The sequence below is a fragment of the Callospermophilus lateralis genome, chromosome 1 (genome assembly GCF_048772815.1).
Source record: "Callospermophilus lateralis isolate mCalLat2 chromosome 1, mCalLat2.hap1, whole genome shotgun sequence".
Taxonomy (NCBI): Eukaryota; Metazoa; Chordata; class Mammalia; order Rodentia; family Sciuridae; genus Callospermophilus; species Callospermophilus lateralis.
The window spans coordinates 113,764,950-113,788,076 of NC_135305.1; the positions used below are offsets into that span (position 1 = coordinate 113,764,950).

A 23,127-nucleotide genomic window follows, 5' to 3' on the forward strand; every position below is an offset into this window, starting at 1 on the left:
GCTAGCCCAAAACAAGAGATGTTGGGGAGGGCAATAATAGAAATCCATTGTATTCTACAAAGGGAAACGAAGGGAGGGAGGAGGGGAATAGGAAAGACAGTAGAATTAATCAGTCATAACTTTGCTAGCCTTATATATGTATACACAATCAGGGTAACTCCAGATCTTGTACAATTACAAGAGTGGGATCCTAAATAGAATAAGTGATGCTCTATGTATGTATATATAATGTATGCTAAATGTATATAATGTATATAATATAAACTGAATGAATATAATATATGCTAAAGGTCATTATCCTGTCTTATAGGACTAAACAAATTTAAAAAGTATTCCCCACCCATTCACACCAAATTTCTAATTCCCATGCCTTCTTCAACATCTATCCTAACAGCCACAAACCATGTCATAAAAACCTGTTCTGGTGTTTGCTGACTAGCAGACATTACCCTCTACTTCTAGGGTTTCAGAGTTTTGATAAAATGATTCCTACATGTTTATATGCCAGGGACTCTACTTTCAGATTGTTAACAACTGATTTTAAATTGGAAATAATTGATTATTTATGGGTTTTAAATTGTTGAAAATTAAAATTGCCATTGTACTTACATATTTGCTTTTCCCATAGACATAACTCACTATTTCAACACAGCTCCTAGAATAAGGAAACATCCAGTCATTTAGTGACATCACTCTAAGTAAAGATGTAATTGTTGATCCTCTTAAACAATCTGCTAGTGGATCAGCCTCAAACTGAAATAGAATCACAAGACATAAATTACTGCTTTTTCAAAATCAACATTATCCAAGGGCATTTCCATTGTATATTGGTGCTATTTTCTACTGAAATCTCATAATTCTAGTCTTAACAAAGAGTGGCTTGGAACTTGGATTCTATCCTGAGTGATATGAAGTTTTAGTTGAGAGTTCATTAGACTGAGATGATTCCAGGGCTTCCTTCAGCTTCCTCCACAGGTACATGGAGAATTAATGTAAAAATGTTACAGAAAACTAGGAACCAGTTTAAGTTTTTAGAAAAATGAAACTAAAAAATTTTACCAATTTACAGAAACTGCTAAACAACATCTATGTAGGGTCTTTTGACTCTGGTCAAATCTATTTTTTCCATTGTACTTCTACATCAGCCTATGGAAGCGCACTGCCCACACTGCTGCCATGAAACTCTGAACCTCTTCTGGTTCTCAGTGCTGCCTGATTCATTAATCCTTCTTTGCTCTAATACTGTTAAAACTTTAGTCTTTGCTTTTAACATAGGTTCCCCTGCATCATTTTGATTCTATGTATTTGAGCCTTAGGAATACAATTGGGAGATCAGTCTTCCAACTGCCATGAACAAATGTCTATAATGTTAGATAAAAGATGACATAGCTCCTATAGCAAAGTGCTCTTCATGCATTTTGATTCAGTGTTTGCCTGTTGTCTCACAGAGAAAAACAGGGTTACTCAAAAGAGCAACTGTCATAGCTATAAACATGACTGCATGGGTTCCTTTGTGCATTAGTCTTTATTTGACCCCACAATGACATGAATATCTTCAAAATCCATCTTACTGACTTGTAATGTTTGGAAGAGTCTTACTTCTTTCAAAGTTCTTCCTAAGAAAATCTAGGTCAAGCCTAAAACATCAGTATTTTAAGTTCTCTTTGTGCATTCTGGGATCTGAAAATTAAAACATTCCTATTGTGAACAATCCAAGGAAAATAATCAATGACAATTAGATATTTGCAAATCAGGACTATTTTCCTTAAAAAATTACTGCCTGTCCTCAGTGTTGAAATACTGAAATTCACTAGTGGATGTGTTTCTGTTCATGATAGGAGTAGCTAGCTGAGGAAGGATGCTCTGTGTTCACTGCTGGGAGTTTACACTATATCACTAACTGAGGAAGGATATTCTCCCTCATTACAATGATTTAAGCTACCAGCTCAGCAAGAGGGTCTAGGAAGAATTACCTTTCCCTATCATTGTATAATATGCACCTAGTCCATAATAGGAAAAAAATCATGATCTTTACTGTTGAGATCTTAGAAATTGGAAAATATCATGACTTGGATACCATTATCCAGCCTTCCCTCTGCAGAACACCTGCCCATCTGGAAACACCCATGAATCACTAACATAAGCCCCCTGAGATCAGCTTCCTAAGAGGTAGGGATTTGGATACAGAATCCCTCTTTCTTCTCACTGAGCCACTTTTTAAATGCAGTCACTTTCTTTGCCTCAACTACTTAGTTGTCAACTTGACTGGCCAGGTGTGGGGCAAGCAGCTGGATCTTAACCCTGGTAACAATATAGAACTCTGAAATAATCTTGTCCCTGGATTCACATTTGTACAGGCAATTCAGAGCATCTCTCTTTCATTATTCCTGCATCTCCTAACATTGCAGAACCAGAAAACCTGAAATTTCTCACTCTCCTCCCCTAAAGAATACCATTTTCTCAGCCAGGTGCAGTGGCACATGCCTGTAATCCCAGCAGCTATAGAGGCTTAGGCAGGAGGATCACATGTTCAAAGCGAGCCTCAGCAATGGCAAAGAGCTTAGCAACTCATGATACTCTTGTCTCTAACTAAAATACAAAGTAGAGCTGGGAATGTGGCTCAGTGGTTGACTGCCCAGGAGTTCAACCCTGGTACAAAACAACAACAACAAAAAAAAACAATTTTCTAGACATTAGCCATAGGCATTTTTTAATAGAAGAATCTAAGATGCTAAGGGATACACACAGAGCTCAACCTCTGTGCACACACCATGCAGACACAAGCACAGTCAGAAAATTAGTACTTACTACAGTCTTGACTTGACAAACTCCTTCAGTACTGTCATCCTTCTCATGGGACTCAGTCTCATATCTTTAGACAGGACCTCATCATTCTACAGTCTTTACACATTTCATCTATTACACCATTTTGTAAAAAAGTTAAAAATATGGCGACACAAGCAAGAATAAATTTATATTAGAGAAAACTATGGAAGTGGGGTGGGGGAGCCCCACCCAACCAACTTAGGTGTTACAATTCTGGGTCATAGACTTCTGCAAATACACTATTTCTAAATCATGATTAAATAGTGACTTATTCTTTTTGATATTAATATTCAGAGACTGAACTGGGAAGTGGCTCTATCACTGAGCTACGTACTTGCCCCTCCCCTTTTTTCAGGCAGAGATTCACTAATGTGCCTCAACTGGCCTCAAATTTGTCATCAAATTTGCCTTGACCTGTGCAGCTGTGATTATAGGTGCACACCATGACAACAGCTAAATCTAACTTTTAAAGACAGGGTTGTCTTCTACAGAGACTACATCAGTCACCATTACCTGTCAGGTAGCACAACTCAGAAAGATGTACATGTGAACACGGAATAAGCCTATGACACTTTTTCCATCTGCCTTTCCTGACCAAGAGACCATCATTGTGGTTCCTTTGGCATACATGGCCCACATGTCATACAACCAACAAAGCATTACACTAAAATGACTATTCTCTTTTCTACCCTTGTATGCAGTGATGGCTGAGAGACACTTAAGAGTATACAAGGCTCAATGACCTTGTTTGAAAATTCCTAAAGCACTCTGAGAACTTTTAAGAACACTTGCACTAATGGGGAAGGGCAAACCCTGACCCCTTTTTAAAATTTCAATTACAGATCTACACCCAACGTTTCTTCTAAGTCTTTCCCTCTAAGCTCATATTTCCTCTTTCCAGGAGGAAAAGACATTTTTAAAACAAGATGTCACAAACACCTTTCTACACTTATGCTGCAATTCTCAAATGGCAAAGTGCCTTTCCTCCCAACAAAAAAATAGTGATTCTGCTAGAGCCCTCCACATTACTCATCAAAAAGGACCTTGCAAATGATAATCTGTCACAAGGATTCTGGCACCAGGTGTTTCTTAAGCACCTGGGAAGTTCAAGAGTTCTCACACCTCAAAGAAGACAACTTCAAATCTGGCATTTGTGACTATTCTTCTTAAGCTAGCCTCCTAGTTTCAATTCTTAAGATACTGATGCAGGTATAGATGTCTTTTCCTTAAAGAGGTTTGTAATTATTTGCTGAGAGCCACAACCAAGTCAAGATGGTGCCTGGCACTTTGCCAGAGGGAGTGGTTTGAGAAGTAATGCCAGCAAACTATTAAGATGATATTAATTGAGTTAAGCTGTGTATGCTTAAGATGATGAGGATTGCTGTAACTGGATGATGCTAAATTGAAACAGGCTGTGTATTCAGTTAGATATAAATACCTCTGCCATCCTACAATAAAACGGCTTCTGCTGTATTAACCTTCACAAGTTTCTTGTCACCCCCTAGTTATTTTGCACAGCCAGACTGCAGCAATTATTTAGAAAAACCCCTGGGATTCACATGTGTCCCTGTCCTAGAACTTTCTCATGGTATGGAGTTCAATGATTCTGCAGTTTGTAACTCCATCAGAGCCTTTCATATCTCCAGCCCACTCAAGCCAGCTTCTTCCAGGCTCCCCAATCCCAGAGGATGCTTCCATCATCCACCCATATCCTCTCCTTTTTCTGGCACCCAAAAGATCCACATCATCAACAAGTCCTGCCCATTGCTCTCCAAGCCAGGACACCACCATTTACATGAGTCCCATTAACAACCACCTCATTGGGTACCTTACCTCCATTTTTATGTAGACACTGCCCACACTTTGTACATATTGTAAAATAGAATTTAAAAACAGATCTCTTGTGCTGGGGATGTGGCTCAGTGGTAGAGTGCTTGCTTAGCATGCTCAAGGACCCAGATTCAATCCCAGGGCCACAATAAAATTAAGCAAAACAAAACAATAACACCCCCCAAAAAAAATTAAACTGAATCACTTGATTAATCTACATAACACTACATGATCTCGGTAAAGTCCAATTTGTCCCACAGAACAAAGTTCTATACAAGGGGTTACCTACCCAACCCTCCAATAAGGGTGCAGCACTTGCCTGCTCCTACACCTCCTGCCCTGTATTCACCTTACTTCTCTAGAGAACACATCAGCCTTTTGAGATAGGGTCACAACAGGCCCATCTTAAAAAGTGTGTCTTTGTGCCTCCATCATCCCCTTCATTCTCCTCTCCCTGATTTGCACACAGCTCACTCCTGACATGTATATTTCAGCTTCTCAGAAGTTTTCCATGACCACACAATCTAAAGAGCCATGAGAGAGTCCCCATACATGAAATATTATCAGAATAGATCCATCTTATCTGCCTGCTGTGAGAACCCAAGTTCCTCAATCAGGAGACTCAACTGTCCTAACATGCACAGCCAAGATACAACTGAGGCACTAACTCCTTTTGGAAAAAATACAGAAACACTGAAGGTGGCCCACATGCCAGGGTAATGTTGTCACTGGGCAACTCCCTTAGATGCCCATTAGAGTGCAGGGTATTTCCAATGGCTCCACATGGCTATATTTTGGGTTCTTATAAACGAATAGAACTCTTTTCCGTATCATTCATCTGCAACTAGTTTCTAGTTGCTCCAAGTGTCTGGCTTTCTTTAAATGATCATTCTTTCATTTGTCAAAACTAGAAAGTCAACCATGTCAACTGGCGCTTCCTGGTTTACTGAGCTAAGTTTACTTATTTCTTTGTGCACACTCAAATTTGAGATTGGGGAACACATGAATTGTAAGGCTTAGCACATAACTAAAATCAAATCAAAAGTAATTAATCATTTTTACTCTTTTTGCTCCAAGTACTACAGAGCTAAGACTTCTAGACATGTACATTTTTCTATCTGAAGACTGACCATATTTTATTTTTATCCAATAGTACATCTACATGTTGAAAACTATTCTAGCTACTTCTAATGCTGACAGAGTGGCCCTGCTAGAGCTGTCTAATGATGCCACATTGCCCCCTACACAGGCACTTGAATGATAGTTGTCAAAGAAACTACATTATTTTACATTTCTACTGCAATGTAGGAAGGTTGGTTCTACATTTCCCAAATCCTTACCAAGTTGTTAATATCTGGTTTCATTTTAGCTATCCTCATGGATGTGGAGTAGTACCTTATTTTGAGTCTCACTGGCTGATGATGTTGAACATTTTTTTATGTGCTCACTGGCCAGAATATCTGCTTTGGAGGAAGGTCTCTAGAGAAAGGTCTACTCAGATGATGTGTCCATTATTGAAACATTGGCTATCTATGTGTTGGGTTCTGTTCTTTATTTATTCTGGATACATTTTCTTTTAACACATGTTACTTGCACATATTTTGTCCTTGTCTGTCAGTTGTCTTTCCACATTTTTGACAAGATACTTTGAACAAAAGTTGTTAACTTCAAGTTCAATCTACCCATATTGTTCTTTATCACTGTGCTCTTGGTGTCCTATCCAAGAAGAATTTGCCTAATAAAGTCAAAATTTACTCCTATACCTTTAAAGAAAATTTCCCCTTTAGCTCTTACATACATATAGGTCTATTTTGAGTTAGTTCTGGAATTAAATTTGGGTAAACTCTGTGCATTGTGTGAGGAGTCATGTGGATATCCAGTCACCCCAGCATATAATTGAGAAGACTTTTTCTCCCTTGTTTAATTATCTTGATATTCCTGTCAAACTAAGTAACTACAAAGATGAGGGCCAACATCTGGACTAAGCTCTTTTACGGTGGCCTGCAGGTCAATCATTGTGCCAGTATCACCCTGTCTCAATTATTGTCACTTTTTAATAAATTCACAGTTGGGAAAAGTGAGTTCTCCAACTTTGTCCTTTGAAGATTGCTTTGGTAAAGTAAATTGGTTATTCAAATCCACTGTCTTATCAAGGTAATACTTCTTGTGTAGGAGAAAAATTAAGATAAAAAAAGTAGCCAATGCATTGTACTTAAGCGCTGATTTTTAAAATAGCCTGTCATTCACCGAAAAAATAAAAAGAGAAAAGAAATTCAGAAAAAAGATGCTGCTCTGGGCAAGCAGAACCAATGAATGGGCATCAGGGACTGAGGGACAGTAGAGCCTAGAGACCCTCTACCAGGCTGTGTAACCAGAAGAGATGAGCAGCAAATAGTTCTTATGATGCTATTTCTAGTCCTAAACTTCAACCTTCAGTGTTTCAACAAATATTGGAACATCTTTTGTTTGGACAGAAGCAGTAATCAAATTGATGATTGTGTAATAATTTTTTAAAACTTAGACTTACTTTGTAAAAACAATTAACCCAACGAATTCTTCGCTGGGGGTTCTCAGCCCCAAGCTCTACAAACTTAGGGTCCAAGGGAATGGCAAACAGGGAGAATGTGCCCAGGCGTTCTTGAAAACAGGGCTCACAGGAGCAGCAGACTTGGTGTGTAGCCAATATTGTGGTGAGCATCACCGGTGCACTCAGGATTAGAGACCCGCCCAGTCCAGGAGGAAGAGCTGCTGCACAGTGACTGGCTCCCGCCTACTGAGAGGAGAAGCTTGGCCCGGTGGGCACAGCTCCACCTACTGGAAGAATAGTGAATCGAACTCTAAGACTGCATGTATTAAAAATTTTTTCTTTTTTTTGTTTTATTGGTTTTGTTTTGTTTTTGTTGTTGTTGTTTTCCCCCAATTTTTTTAATTCGTTTTATTTTATTTTTTAATACTAATTTTCATTTTTATTATTGCGATTATGATTTCTTTTTAATTCTTTTTAATTTTCTGTTTCCTTTCTCTCTCTCTCTTCTTTTCTTCTGTCTTTGCATTTCTTTTCAATTCTCATATTCCCCCTTCCTTGAATTCTGCCTGCTTACTTTCATTCTCTTTGGTGACTTATTCCCTCCCCCTATAATACCTTTCCTCCCAAGCAGCAAATAAATTTATAGGAGTAATCAGCAACTCAGTAGTCAAACAGAACAAGAAGCAATATGAAAAAGTAAGGAAGGAAAGGAGTACAAACAATGCAGGACAGCCTAAATATCCAAGAGGATATAGATTCATCAGAAAAATGGTCATATAAAGAACTCAAGGAACACCTTAGACAATGGAATGGAACCTTAAAGAGGATACGAGACAGCAAATTCAAGCAGCGAAAGAACACATTGAGAACGAATTACAAAAACAGATAAAAGAAGAAGTTAAGCATCTCTATCAGGAGATAGAGATTATAAAAAAGAATCAGACAATAATCTTAGAAATGAAGGAACTTATAAGCCAAATTAGAAACTCAAACGAGAGCATCACTAATAGAGTGGAGCAAGTAGAAGCCAGAACGTCAGATAATGAAGACAAAATATATCATCTTGAAATGAGTCTAGCCAACTCTGATAGGCTGGTTAAAAATTACGAGAGAAGCATCCAAGAGATATGTGATAACATTGAAACACCAAATTTAAGAGTGATCAGGATAGAGGAAGGCACAGAGATTCAAACCAAGGGAATGTGTAATCTACTACATGAAATAATTACAGAAAACTTTCCAGAAATAAAAAAGGAAAAAGATATACAAATTGTAGATGCATACAGAACACCGAGCATACAAAATCAAAGTAGACCAACGCGAGGACACATTGTTATGAAGATATCCAATATACAGAACAAAGAGAAAATATTAAAAGCTACAAGAGAAAGGAAGCAGATTACATTCAGGGGTAAACCAATAAGGTTAACAGCGGATTTTTCATCACAGACACTGAAAGCGAGAAGATCCTGGAACAACTTATTTCAAACACTGAAAGACAATGGATGCCAACCAAGAATTCTGTATCCAGCAAAATTAAGCTTCAGGTACGACAACGAAATAAAAATCTTTCATGATAAACAAAAGCTAAAAGAATTTGCAGCCAGAAAACCAGCATTGAAAAGCATCTTGAGTAAAACACTACACGAGGAAGAAATGTGAAACAATAACCAAACCCAACAGTGGGAAGTGCCACAGTAAAGACTGACGGAGGGGGGAAAGCTAATCATGGAGAAATAAACTAAATTTAAAAAAAAAGAGAGAGAGACAAATAATCAAACATGGATGGAAGTACAAACCATATAGCAATAGTAACTCTAAACATTAATGGTTTAAACTCTCCAATAAAGCGACATAGACTGGTAACATGGATTAAAAAAACAAATCCAACAATATGCTGCCTCCAGGAGACACATCTGACTGGAAAAGACATACACAGGCTGAAGGTGAAAGGTTGGGAAAAAATATACCACGCACACGGTCCTCGCAAACAAGCAGGTGTGGCCATCCTCATATCGAACAAAATCGACTTCAAGACTAAGTTAATCCAAAGGGATAAGGAAGGGCATTATATACTGTTAAAAGGAACCATTCACCAACAAGACATAACAATAATCAATATTTATGCACCAAATAATGGTGCTGCGATGTTCATAAAACAAATTCTCCTCAAGTTCAAGAATCAAATAGACCACAACACAATAATTATGGGTGACTTCAACACACCTCTCTCACCATTGGACAGATCCTCCAAACAAAAGTTGAATAAAGAAACTATAGATCTAAATAACACAATCAATAACCTAGACTTAACTGACGTATATAGAATATGTCAACCATCATCAAGTGGATATACTTTTTTCTCAGCAGCACATGGATCCTTCTCAAAAATAGACCATATATTATGCCATAGGGCAACCCTCAGTAAATATAAAGGGGTGGAGATAATACCATGCATTTTATCTGATCATAATGGAATGAAACTGGAAATCAAGGATAAAAGAAGGATGGGAAAATCCTATATCACATGGAAAATGAACAATATGTTACTGAATGATCAAGGGGTCACAGAAGACATAAAGGAGGAAATCAAAAAATTCTTAGAGATAAATGAAAATACAGACACAACTTATCGGAATCTATGGGACACAATGAAAGCAGTTTTAAGAGGGAAATTCATCGCCTGGAGGTCATTCCTCAAAAAAAAGAAAAACCAACAAATAAATGAGCTCACACTTCATCTCAAAGCCCTAGAAAAGGAAGAACAAAACAACAGCAAATGCAGCAGAAGGCAAGAAATAATTAAAATCAGAGCGGAAATCAACGAAATTGAAACAAAAGAAACTATTGAAAAAATCAACGAAACTAAAAGTTGGTTCTTCGAAAAAATAAACAAGATTGACAGACCCTTAGTCATGCTAACGAAGAGAAGAAGAGAGAGAACTCAAATCACTAACATACGGGATGAAAAAGGCAATATCACAACAGATGCTACAGAAATACAGAAGACAATTAGAAATTATTTTGAAAACCTACATTCCAATAAAATAGAAGATAGTGAAGACATCGATAAATTTCTTAAGACATATGATTTGCCCAGACTGAGTCAGGAGGATACACACAATTTGAACAGACCAATATCAATGGATGAAATTGAAGAAGCAATCAAGAGACTACCCACCAAGAAAAGCCCGGGACTGGATGGGTATACAGCGGAGTTTTACAAAACTTTTAAAGAAGAATTAATACCAATACTTTTCAAATTATATCAGGAAATAGAAAAAGAAGGAGCTCTTCCAAATTCATTCTATGAGGCCAACATCACGTTGATTCCGAAACCAGACAAAGACACCTCAAAGAAAGAAAACTACAGACCAATATCCCTGATGAACCTAGAAGCAAAAATCCTCAATAAAATTCTGGCGAATCGGATACAAAGGCACATCAAAAAAATTGTGCACCATGATCAAGTAGGATTCATCCCTGGGATGCAAGGATGGTTCAATATACGGAAATCAATAAATGTTATTCACCACATCAATAGACTTAAAGATAAGAACCATATGATCATCTCGATAGACGCAGAAAAAGCATTCGACAAAGTACAGCATCCCTTTATGTTCAAAACATTAGAAAAACTAGGGATAACAGGAAATTACCTTGACATTGTAAAAGCTATCTATGCTAAGCCTCAGGCTAGCATCATTCTGAATGGAGAAAAATTGAAGGCATTCCCTCTAAAATCTGGAACAAGACAGGGATGCCCTCTATCACCACTTCTATTCAATATAGTTCTCAAAACACTGGCCAGAGCAATTAGACAGATGAAAGAAATTAAAGGCATAAAAATTGGAAAAGAAGAACTTAAATTATCATTATTTGTGGATGACATAATTTTATACCTAGAAGACCCAAAAGGGTCTACAAAAAAACTACTAGAACTAATAAATGAATTCAGCAAAGTAGCAGGATATAAAATCAACACGCATAAATCAAAGGCATTCTTGTATATCAGCAACAAAACTTCTGAAATGGAAATGAGGAAAACCACTCCATTCACAATATCCTCAAAAAAAAATAAAATACTTGGGAATCAACCTAACAAAAGAAGTGAAAGATTTATACAATGAAAACTACAGAACCCTAAAGAGAGAAGTAGAAGAAGATCTTAGAAGATGGAAAAATATACCCTGTTCATGGATAGGCAAAACTAACATCACCCTGTCTCAATTATTGTCACTTTTTAATAAATTCACAGTTGGGAAAAGTGAGTTCTCCAACTTAGTCCTTTGAAGATTGCTTTGGTAAAGTAAATTAATTATTCAAATCCACTGTCTTATCAAGGAAATACTTCTTGTGTAGGAGAAAAATTAAGATAAAATGTTCCAATAAAAAGTAGCCAATGCATTACACTTAAGTGCTGATTTTTAAAATAGCCTGTCATTCACCCAAAAAATAAAAAGAGAAAAGAAATGCAGAAAAAAGATGCTGCTCTGGGCAAGCAGACCCAATAAATGGGCATCAGGGACTGAGAGACAGTAGAGCCTAGAGACCCTCTACCAGGCTGTGTAACCAGAAGAGATGAGCAGCAAATAGTTCTTATGATGCTATTTCTAGTCCTAAACTTCAACCTTCAGTGATTCAACAAATATAGGAACATCTTTTGTTTGGGCAGAAGCAGTAAACAAATTGATGATTGTGTAATATTTTTTAAAAACTTAGACTTACTTTGTAAAAACAATTAACCCAACGAATTCTTTGACTACTTTCTCTTTGGTATTTCTTACATTTTTTCAAATATCTTCAATACAAAATCATAAGTAGTTTCCATTCAGAGTACTTCATGGCTCAGGTTGGCACAGAGAGTAAGGCTGTTTTCATATGGAAAAATGGAAGGAATATAACCAGACAAGATTTCCAACCAGCAAGCAGAAGAAACTGCAGGACAGGATGAAGGGCAAGCTCTGCACAATAAGCAAAATGTTTCAGGGACTGAGCTCTGGGTCAAAAATACATACAAGTCGACTGGTTTTGATTTTAATTTTAGCAAAAATTATATATATATATATATATATATATATATATATATATATATATATATATACACATATAGATACATATATATACATACAAATATATGTAGACATACATATGTACATGTATTATATATTTTATATTATACATATATTATACACAAACATATATATTCACATCTCAACAAATAATATAGATGTATAAAATAAGTAAAATTGCTATTAAAATTTTTTCAGAGAGAAAATAATTTTCAATTTTTAGTTGATTTAGGCTTCCTACATTGTTTATTCAATAACTGAATACTGGGGTCCATCCCTAATATCAAAATCTTATATAAATATAATGTATATATACATACATACAAATCCACACATATTTTCTGTTGGATGGATATACCCATTTGTATATTTATATATATATCAGTTGAAGGACAGAAGTTTAATTACTTTGCAAGCAAAGGAAAAATGCAAGGGACTCTTGTCCCAGAGGCTGTGATTCTGCACATCAGGGGGAACAAAGTGTCTTTAAAGATGTGATTTCAGGTGTGCCCGGTCCTATTTCACCTCTTAATCTGAGATATAATCATTTTCTAAGTCTTCTGCTGCCATCTCCAACTCTGAATTTCTTCACTCCTGTAGTGGGTGTGTGCTCAAGGACAGATAACTGAATGGGGACAAAAAGTAATCCTGTTCCAGGTTAGGGATGGGGAGAAGGGGATGGAAAATATGTTGATTTTAAAATAAGCCTCAGTGGCAGAGCATCAGGTTAATTTTTTCCGTTTAATTCATACTTAACTGAACTTTAGTTGTTCATGGTAGGTGACGTATTATTTAAAAGGGCATCACTTTTATAGCAGTTCAAATAGAGCAATTTCTAAAAATAATATATTAAATCTGTAGAACACTATATTTTCCACTTTATACAAATTTATAATTGTTGAAATCAATTTGATTCCTGTCCCTGGGAACAATTTGCTTCAAATATATCTGCTCCAGAGTTCTAGAAACCGGAAAATCAACTGAAAGAACTATTTGTATTTGAGTTGGGGAGCTGACCACCTGGGAGGATAAGGAGGTGTTCCGTGGTGGAAATGTGGTGAGTGACACTCCTGAGTGAAGCAGCAGTCTGAGCCAAAGTTTAGAGGAGAATAAGCAGGGTCTGTGGGAATCTGGCATGCCCAGGGCTGAAAGGTATATGACAGGTGGGGAGGGAGACAGAGCTGGAAAGAGAAGCAGATCACATACAAGACCTGATGATGCCCAAAAAACACTTGTTGAAGAAACAAAACAGAGATGGTAGGAGCCAAAGGAGGAGGTTTGGACCACATGGTTCTTCTAAGCCATTTTGTTCCCTGACAACTGGGTAAGACACTTCTTGAGGGTAGGGATGTCCAATGTTCACTGTCCTCCCTGCTTCACTCCCCACTGGAAAATGGCTCCCTAACAACTGAAAACACAAGTAGAAGCTCCTGAGGGTGTAAGGACCCTTTGCTGGGAGCTGCCTGTGAGTTCACCACACAAAGTTGGGAACAGACAATTCTATGGTGGACCAGTCTTTCATGGAAGACAACATGCTCATGAGATGTCATAAGATGGAGTCCCTTATTCCATCAACTGCCAACCACTCTACAAGCACCAGCCCAAGAATTCCTGATACTCAGAACCCAGTGATCTCATCTTTAGAGAACAATGGGACTGGGCCTTCTGGGGACTCCCATTGGTGGGCAGAGTAGTGGGTCAGTTCACTCTTTGCAGAGCCATAGGCCTGGTAACCAGAGTGAACCTTATGGATTCGCAAAAGAAGGACATGGGCCTCCCTGGTCGTAAGTACACCCAGTCCTTTTGAGAGTGAGTGACAAACTTTCAGGGAAGACCCTTTGCATGGATGGGGGGGAGGGTGGTACTGCCTGAATGGAGTGCTATTTAGTTAAGAGACAGACTCCTCTAGGAAACTAAGGACTCCTCAAAGGCAGAGACCATGCTCTGCCCAAGCAGAAGAGATACAATTGATGTCCTTGTCCTTAGTGAGGCTTCTTGGTGTGAATGACTGCATGGGTTTTGGACTGGGAGCCAGAAGGCCTGACTTGAGTCTGGGCAGGTCTGGCCCCTCTACAACTAGTGTTCCTTATCTAAAAAAGACTAATGGGGTCTCTTATGTGCCCTGCAAATATAGCTTTGACTGAATCAGAAAATTATTAGGCATGTCTTTGAGAAGGGTGGGAAGGAATGAGAGGATGAATGAGCCAAATCCAGGAGAGGAATGAGACACAGTTCAGGTCCCAAGCTAGAGCTGTCAGTCAGCTTGCCATTTTTGTTTTTTTTTTGTTGTTGTTGTTGTTGTTTTTTTACTGCCTCAGCGTGGGTCCCATGGTACTTCGGATTGTTGGGGCTCTGCACCGTGATAACTGGTGGCTGTATGCTGGTACTCCACTGGAGAAAGAACCTGCGGAGGAGACAGCGTGCCCAGCAGTGGGTGGAGGTGATGAAAGCTGCCACATTTAGTTACAGCCCACTGCTGTACTGGGTCAACAAACGACGCAGATATGGCATGACGGCCACCATCAGAATAGATCCTCCCCGGGCTCTTGCCTATGCTGATATTGAACTCGAAATTCCAGATCTTCCATCGGAGCCGCACCCCCCTGAAGACAGGCATCATGCCTTCAGAGGCAGCAGCCCTGAGGCAGAAGCCCCTGTTACCCTCCAACCTGCTCTAGTGGTCCCACAGCAGCCCTCACCTAAGGGGATGCCAGAGCGCCAGACCCCATCGCCCTTCCCGATTATCTTTCCAGAGATCCCCTCTGCCCCTCCCCTCCACACCCTGAACTTTCCTCGCATGCTATCCCACTCGGCCTCCTACCCCTTTTTCAAGGCTCCTGAAAGGCAGGTCCACTTCTATTCCCTTTCTGCACTGCCACAAGGGCTGAACTGACCCAATGTGTAGACTTTTACTACAGGGTTGAAGCCTCCTCTCACTGAAAGGGAGAGTTTCAGGGGCCAGGTATTAAAAAAAGGAGTCAAAGACTGTGATCCTGATACACAGGTCATATAACCTTATAGATGTTACATAGTAAAGTTTTTTTGAAAAATCAGAGTCATTGCGTCTCATTTGCCAGTAAGAAGGCAACATCCTTCCCCAGTGTGATGGTGGCACAAGTCTCACCAATACAATGAGAACTGGAGGCTGGCTCTGAAGAGACACATTGAGCCAATAGTTGTGGATGAGCTCAATTCCCTCCAAGTATTCAATGTGTTCAAGACCCCGGGCTAGGTCCCCAAAGGCACTACTCTTCTGCAGGATGGGAAGTAAAATTGCCACAAGAGTAACAGTTGCCAATGGCACACGGCTACAGCAGTCCACAGTGGCTACGCCACTGGCCAAGTAAGTCATCATGAGGTCAGTGAACCACACCACACTATGTGCTGACTGGGTGATACCTATGATGTATCGATTCTTAGCTGGTTTTTCTCTACATGATTTCTAACAGAACAACACTGCAAAATGGTTATTATGATTTTTCTTTTACTGATGAGGAGACAGGTTCCAAGGTTTCTTTTTTGTTATTTTCTCTGAGCCTCTTCTCCCATGTACATCTGCCCGGCATTACAGTTCCTGCTCATCCACCCCATGGTATCCCTTCCCTAATCACGTCTTCTTAAAACATCCTTGGTGAATGAATGCTTCACTGTGTGTACAGGGTCATCAGCTTGGCCTGCAGATTTGCTTACTGGAAGGGCTGGTGGTAACCACCTAATATTATATGGAGTAACACATCCAAAAAGTGTATCCTAAGATATCCATGGCTACACAAAAGTTGAGTCACCTGTCATTCTTCTACATGGGAATATTAATAATTTTTATACTTTCTGGATAAGTTAAAAAGGAGACACAAAGATAATTATGAGATATTTGCCCCAGTTTAAAGATAAGAAAACCTGATTCTGTCCCAAAAATTTTTCCCATTTACTCTAAAAATGAGCAAAACCACTTACCATATTTCATCTAAACTTTAAATGTACATGGCCCTCAGAGAAGTGCCTGTTTTGCCTATTTTGTGGTGTGTGGTGTGTGTGGTTGTGATTCTCAGAAGTTAGTAAATATGTAGCCAATTTTTTTTTCTTCTCCACCCCCCCCCCCGTGTGTGGGCTGAAGGGCTTAGATCCAGCAACTGCAAAGAAAGCCTGATTCCTATCTATATGACCTCTAGCAATATATTTTAAGCCATTTTTATTTTTTAAGGTTAAGTGGAACCATTTCTTCCTTGTGTAAACATGATCTTATATTGTATCTCAAAATAAAATCAGGACTAAGCAGATCTTCTCTGGAAGAACAGGGGCAGAGGTTCACTTCTCCCTCACCTTGCCCCCTCGTTACCTTGCCCCCTTCAACTCTGCAGAGACCTAAAGCCCCTGACATACAGTTTTCACTGCTTCACACTCAAGACTCTAATTCTGAAGGTAGATTCTAGAACATTAATTTGTGCCAATGATCAGTTAGCCCCTGCTTTCAAAGGAGGAGAGAAGCCATAAACATAAATCAAAGAAGATTTTCTTTTTCTTAAAAATCAAGCGAGTGGGGGGAGGCTTTGTAACACATAGTGACAAAAAAAACAAAATGTTTTATTCAGATAAATTAAAATGGCTATCACTGATATGAAATGAAGCTCAAACTGAGTTATAAAAACCTTGAATTCACACCCTAAACTGAACCAAAATTGCTTATATGTGACCAAAATAGCTCCACTAGAACAAAAGTAGATTTGCATTACTTCATATGGGAATACTAGTTAGGTTAGGTTCATATAATAAAAAAACACACTCTGTAAAATCTCAGGATATCCAAATGTGTTCCGGTTTGGATATGAAAGAAACAAAATCTAGTTGGTGTTGGTAAACAAGCCAATGAGATGCACAGCAAACAAAAAGCTGTCAATAAAAACTACTTGACAGGCCACTCATCCCATGGGATTCAAAATTCTCCACTGTGACCAGCAGGGCCAGCACAGGGGGTTGGAGGGTTATGTGCAGCAATGCAAAGAAAGGAAACTGCAGTAGAATGCAACACAGCCAGCAGCAGAGGAAGGGTGTCCACTCCTCAGCTTTGTTGCCTCACACCCATTCCTGGGTGCCAGGTACATTACAGCATCTTGAAGCCAGGCATATTATTCCTCTGGGAATTCTACAGGACCTGTTGCCTCTTGAATAATGGAGAGGCTCTTTAAGTAAACATTATGATGCCAGATTTTATATATATATAATGAGAAAGCAATGCTTTGGGAAACTAAAGAAAGAAGCAGTAGGAGCTGCCATGCAGAATAGCTAAAGGATTGCAAATGAAAGCCAAACTCAGATCACTACCCAATCTTTCTCAGAGAGCTGAGGATGTGGCAGGTGATGCTTGACTATAGCTCAACACAAGGACTAGGCTGGGTAAGTGAGGACCCCATACAGATATAAATCCCACAGATATAAATTCACAGTAAGTAATTGGTTTCTGAAGCTTGTAAGCTGGTCTTCTTAACTAGAACAAAGGAAGTTGAGATAACGACCTGTGTCTGGAGACATGATAGTTTCTCTGGCAGAGTGACAAGGGATCACAGGCCTGAGTGCAGAATGGGTGCATGTGGCAATGACCCAGCGATTCCATTCCTAGGCATATATTGGGGGAAGAAAACATATCTACAAAACCCTGCACAATAATATTCACAGCAGTATCATTCTTAATAGTCCCAATGTAGAACAATCAAATAACTCATGAATGGATAAATAAAATGGGCTATGTCCATACAATGGAATATTACTCAGCCAAAAAAGAAATGAAGTACTGCTACATGCTACAACATAAACAGACCAGGACAGCATTACACTACAAGAAGCATACCCAAGGCCACATATTATGATTTTGTTCATAGGAAATATCCCAAACCCAGAATCACTCCTAAAAGACCCTCCAGTCCCATTAATCATCACTCTCACTGTCTTCTTTTATCAGCCCCCAGTAACTACTAACCTACCTTTCATCTCTATGGATTTGCCTATTTTGAACAGTTCTTATAAATTATATAAGATGTGACACTTTTGTCACAGTACAGGAACAAAATAGTGGCTCCATAAATATTTGCTGAACCAGTGGATAAGCAGTATAGAAAGAAAGAATATATGGTCTAGGAAAAGGTCACACAATTTTAGAGGTAGGAGAAATGTCATCTAGTCCAAATATCTAATTTTGTAGGTGAGGAAATCTAGATCCCCCAAAATCCTGGACTGATTCCGGATAGTCAGACATAGAGTGACAGAAGTGAGAATTAGAACACAAAAGGTTTGATTTACAATGTAGGAGTTTTTGTAGACTAACTCCTCAAAATAAAACTTCCCTTTTTCTTTCACTTCTCTAATATGATGCAGTGATCAGTACCTCCTTAGGTGTAGGGCTTCCTTACTTGCTTGTGTCTAAACATGGTTGAGACTTTTTCTGGTGTTTTAGGATGAATTTGTTTCAAGAAAAAGACCCAAATCCTTTCTCAATATAACCAGGCCCTTTCAACCTCTGGTATTTGGTTACTACTATGGTTTCTCCCTTTGAGCAGGTGTTTTGTGGTGATCTCCTACTAAAGTACAAGCTCTGCTTAATTTTGAAAGCTCACAAGCTGGCAGCCCCAGGAACTATGACTCTAGAGCTCACTCATTCTCGAAGAATAGCTCTGACATGTATTGTATCACCTTATTCTGATTCCTTATCTAAAAACTAAAAAGATATTTCACAACTATAGACTTTAGGAACAGAACTCTAAAATGTCTTTGCTTATATAGTTGTTTGAATACTGGATCCACAAACATGTATTATTCACTCTTGTTTGATATGTTTTCTCTATGATGAGGATTAATGATCTTCTTGACAATAAATATTTCTGTGATTCTTTGAGGAAAAAAAAATTGACTCCAGCCTTACCTCACTCTATTTTATAATCATGGAACAATTACTATTTTACCCCTTCAGTTTGTGAATCCAGTACAAAGATTAACCAGCTGTTGCTTTTTTAATTGAGAAGTAAACCATCTTTCCCCCTCCATTCCAAGTGAGGCAAAACCCACAATCTATTAAGTTTGTCCAAAAAAGTCATGCTTGATAGTATTAAAAAAAGAAATCATTAGTCTAAGAATTTCTATACATTTTCATCAAACTTCTAAAACCATAGTTTTCACAGGAAAATCTATCAACTGAACAATATCCAACAGATGAATTCTGAATTTCATCTAGATGACCTTTTTTACATATATATGATATGAAGGATAGCTTTGCTCAAAAGGAAGTGCACATCAGAAAAAGTGGGTTCAAAAGATTCGTAAACCTAGAAGGGAACAGTGATTTCCTCTAGTATAAATCTGACCCCTTCATTTGAAAGAAGAGGAAAGTGAACTTAGCAAAGGAAGGACAGACTTCTCAAGAAATAGTTGTAGAACAAGAGAATGTCCCAGCCAGACAGAAAGGAAGGAAAGGGGAGGGGAAAAGAACCTCACACTAAAACTCACACCAGATACAAATATTAATTCAAAATGATCATGGATTAAAATGTAAAACATAAACCCATAAAGAAAAGGAAAGTAAAGCTCAGCAAGGGAACTTGGTTTGCCAGAGTTCACCCAGGGACTTTGACTTGTCACAGAGCTTGTTTCAATACATTATTATTCACCAGCTTAGCAAACTCCAATTGGCCCTGATAATTCTCTACTCAGGCTCATTCAGAGTAAATGGTTGCTATTCTGTTGACTGGATATTTGTTCATGCTCTTTTGGTCTTGAAAAATCTGTTTCATGATACTTCAATTTCTCATTCAGCCTTCACTAGGCAACTGCCCTGTCCAGCCATCTTGCAGGATTAGAAGCTGGAAGTCATGTTTCCCATCTCAAGGGACTCAGAATTCATGGGGGAGAGAGTGGAGTCTCACCCTAATGAGATTTAAACCCCTTCAGGGAAACAACCATTTTTCCTTCCTTTTCTCCAGGTGAGCACAGCCAGTGGAACTCTAGGCACACCTGGCACATTTTGGTGATTGGGCAGTCTTGAGGTCCAGTAGCAAAGTAGCATGTCCAAACTGCACAGCTCATGAGGGCTGATCACATCTACTCCAGTGGTTCTGCTGTTAGCCATTGTTCCATTAGGTCATAATCAAGACAAGTCAGAGCACCAAGAGCAGAGCTCAAATTTCCCCTGGACTCACTCCCCTCTGCCCTGCCAAGTGAAGAAACACAGACCTTAATCAATTTAGTCAATTAATTAACTCTTTTGTTGCTTGCAAATATAAACAAGCTAACAGATGAAGTGATTCTGTTATTATTGCTAGCTGATGTATTCTACTAGGGAAATCTGAGGGCATTTCCTAGTTCATTCCCCTTTCTGTAGAGAATTTTATCAGAGTAGATCACAAGAGGATCAATAAACAGCAAATCAGTGTGTTAATGAAGTATTTTTAAAATATCAAGGTGTTCACCTAGATGCAATTCTACTTTGACTCTTGTTTTCAACATAGAATTTCTGGAAAAAAATAGAGAAAAAGCCTGCCCAATCAGAAACATTATATATATTATACATAATATGTATAAATTTGTTTTTTGCTAGGTCATCTGTAAAACAGTGAGACTCAATTACAAATTTTTCTTTTCAGACATGGTTAAAATCAGTTCAAACCTCCTACAAATGCTGGGAATAAAGAACCCTTGGACACCTCACCACTACCGCAGTGTAAGAGTTTCTATGTGGGAATAAAGCCCTGACAGCACTCATATTAGTCTTCTTTCTTGCAGCAATTAACTGAAGTATACAGTTGAGTTTATACTCCACATGCACACTGTATCCAGGACACAAATAACAAAAGAACAAGAAGCAAACCATATAGCTCCTACAATATTTGAGAATTATAGAAACTTCCTAGGATAGAAACAAAAACATTGTGCTTTGTAAAACATCACCAAAGGTTGCACTAGGAGTTGTTGAGTTTGATGAGAAACCGTGGTAGTTTCTTAATTCTGTAGAGGTTGGCTCAAATCCCCAGTGTGATGGAGCTGTAAATGTCTAAGGAGGATGTCTGATGCAGCCCTCCTTCCACCTGTCTAAAACCACCAGAACCATGGGGTAAGAAGGAATGCATGTGACAACTTTGTGCTAGGACTTGCTGTGAGAGAGCCATCCCAAAGCAGCCCTCCCAAGTGAGCCAGAAGAATGTTGGTCATGCTATCTGCATCAATATCCATATGAACAGGAAGGCAGAAATGAAGGGTCTGAGGAGCAGGCATCCCCCAAAGCACCCCACTCTGCTCTTTCTTCTTCACCAAGGGAGCATTTGTACCAAGTCTGCAGCAGGTGTCCTTACACATGATTTTAACAGCACCCCAGTAGCAGACTATTCTCATCCTTCAACTAGCATTTAGTGAAGGACTACTGGGAGGTATGCAGAGTGCCTGTGCTCATAAACAGGTCACATAGCCCATGAAGCTGATGAGACAAGAAATCTCAGAGGCTATGCACTGAATATTTGTACACGTTTAAATTCATATGCTGGAATCCCAAAACTTAGGAGATGGGTCCTTGGAGAGATGATTAACTCAGAATGGTAGAGTCCTTATGAAAGGGATAAGAGGACTTTGTTAAAGAACTCAAAGAGCTCTCTTTGCTTTTTTCTGCCACCTGAGGGGACGCCAAGAAGACATCCTTCTGCAATCATAAAAGAGCCCTCAGCAGAACTCAGACACCCTAGCTTACTGGTCTTGAACTTCCCACACCCAGCCTGCATTACTTTGTTAGAATCGCCTAAAGCTACTTAGATACCAGATCATCAGATTAAAATCCTGTGTTATTACCAGGACATGCCAAGTATGATAATATCAATTTTAACCAAGTGAAGATATGTTTGAAGTCATTGACTGTGATACTTCGACAAGTTGTAGGAGAGCTGTGAAAGACTAGAATCCCCAGAAATTCTTCTTATTTCAATGTCTGAGGGGCCCTGACATATGAATTGAATCGTGCAGGTGACAGGGTGCAAAAACAAACTCCTCTGGAAAGGATCACCCCTGCCAGAATCTCTACTGATCAGCACAGGAAAACAACACATCCCTTTTCAATGGGCAGCGGCACCCACACACATACACCCATGCACGCCTTCCTCAAAACCCAGATCCATGGTCAGCAATGATGGGAGGTGAGAAAGCAATCCTCCTGCCTCCCTAAGTCCTTGCCACAACCAGTTGGAAGTGTTATCAAATACTGTTTAACCACAATAGTTCTCTGTGGCAATTAGCAACTAGAACACTGTGAGAAATGCCAATGACAAGTAACACAGAAAAATATGGGGTCAGAACTTCTGATTGGGGGTAGAGACAATGCTGGGGAAGGAGAGTTGCCAACCACATATCTGGGAAATGGGCCACCTGGTTTTAAAGCCTCAGACACTACAACTGCTTGGGGGACGTAGACCAACTAAAGGAAATGGACCAGACTGTTCACAAGAAGGAGTCAGTGGCCAGGGCCACCAGGAGCTGCACTCACTTAAAGCCAAATTAGGAAAACATTCTGCAAAGTGAGAGAAGGCTTGGAAGGAAACCTCACTGCAATCAACAATGTTCTGTTCTTTGAGCTATTTCCTTATCAGCTTGGAAGGAAAAATAATTAACATAAACAGTAGCCACCAGACTTGGCTGGGAAACTAGAGCACAGGATTTGCAGTCCAAAGATTCAAGTTCAAGCCCCAGTTTTCCTCCACTATTCTCAGATACAGAATAAATCAGTTGGAACTCTCTGAGCCTTAGATTTCTCATCCATAACACTATCCAGCAGATAGATGCATGGCAGGGCTGTTAACAGACCCAAGTGCCCAAAAGGCATAGAAATAAAGAATTAACTTCCTTATTATTCTT

General features: G+C 39.0%; 1 protein-coding gene across 1 annotated transcript; it reads left to right on the top strand.

Annotated features, from left to right (window-relative positions):
* Window positions 1–14,002: 14,002 nt before the first annotated feature.
* LOC143397969 (testis-expressed protein 38-like) lies at window positions 14,003–15,148 on the top strand. Its single transcript, XM_076854802.2, has 2 exons — window positions 14,003–14,039; window positions 14,574–15,148. Exons 1-2 carry the CDS (start codon window positions 14,003–14,005, stop codon window positions 15,146–15,148), a joined length of 612 nt encoding a protein of 203 aa, XP_076710917.1.
* The last annotated feature ends 7,979 nt before the right edge of the window (window positions 15,149–23,127 follow it).

Coding starts and splice junctions, on each gene's coding strand:
- LOC143397969 (XM_076854802.2), top strand. CDS start 14,003: ATGGATTCGCAAAAGAAGGACATGGGCCTCCCTGGTC. Junction 14,040..14,573: donor GGACATGGGCCTCCCTGGTC/GTAAGTACACCC, acceptor TTACTGCCTCAG/CGTGGGTCCCATGGTACTTC.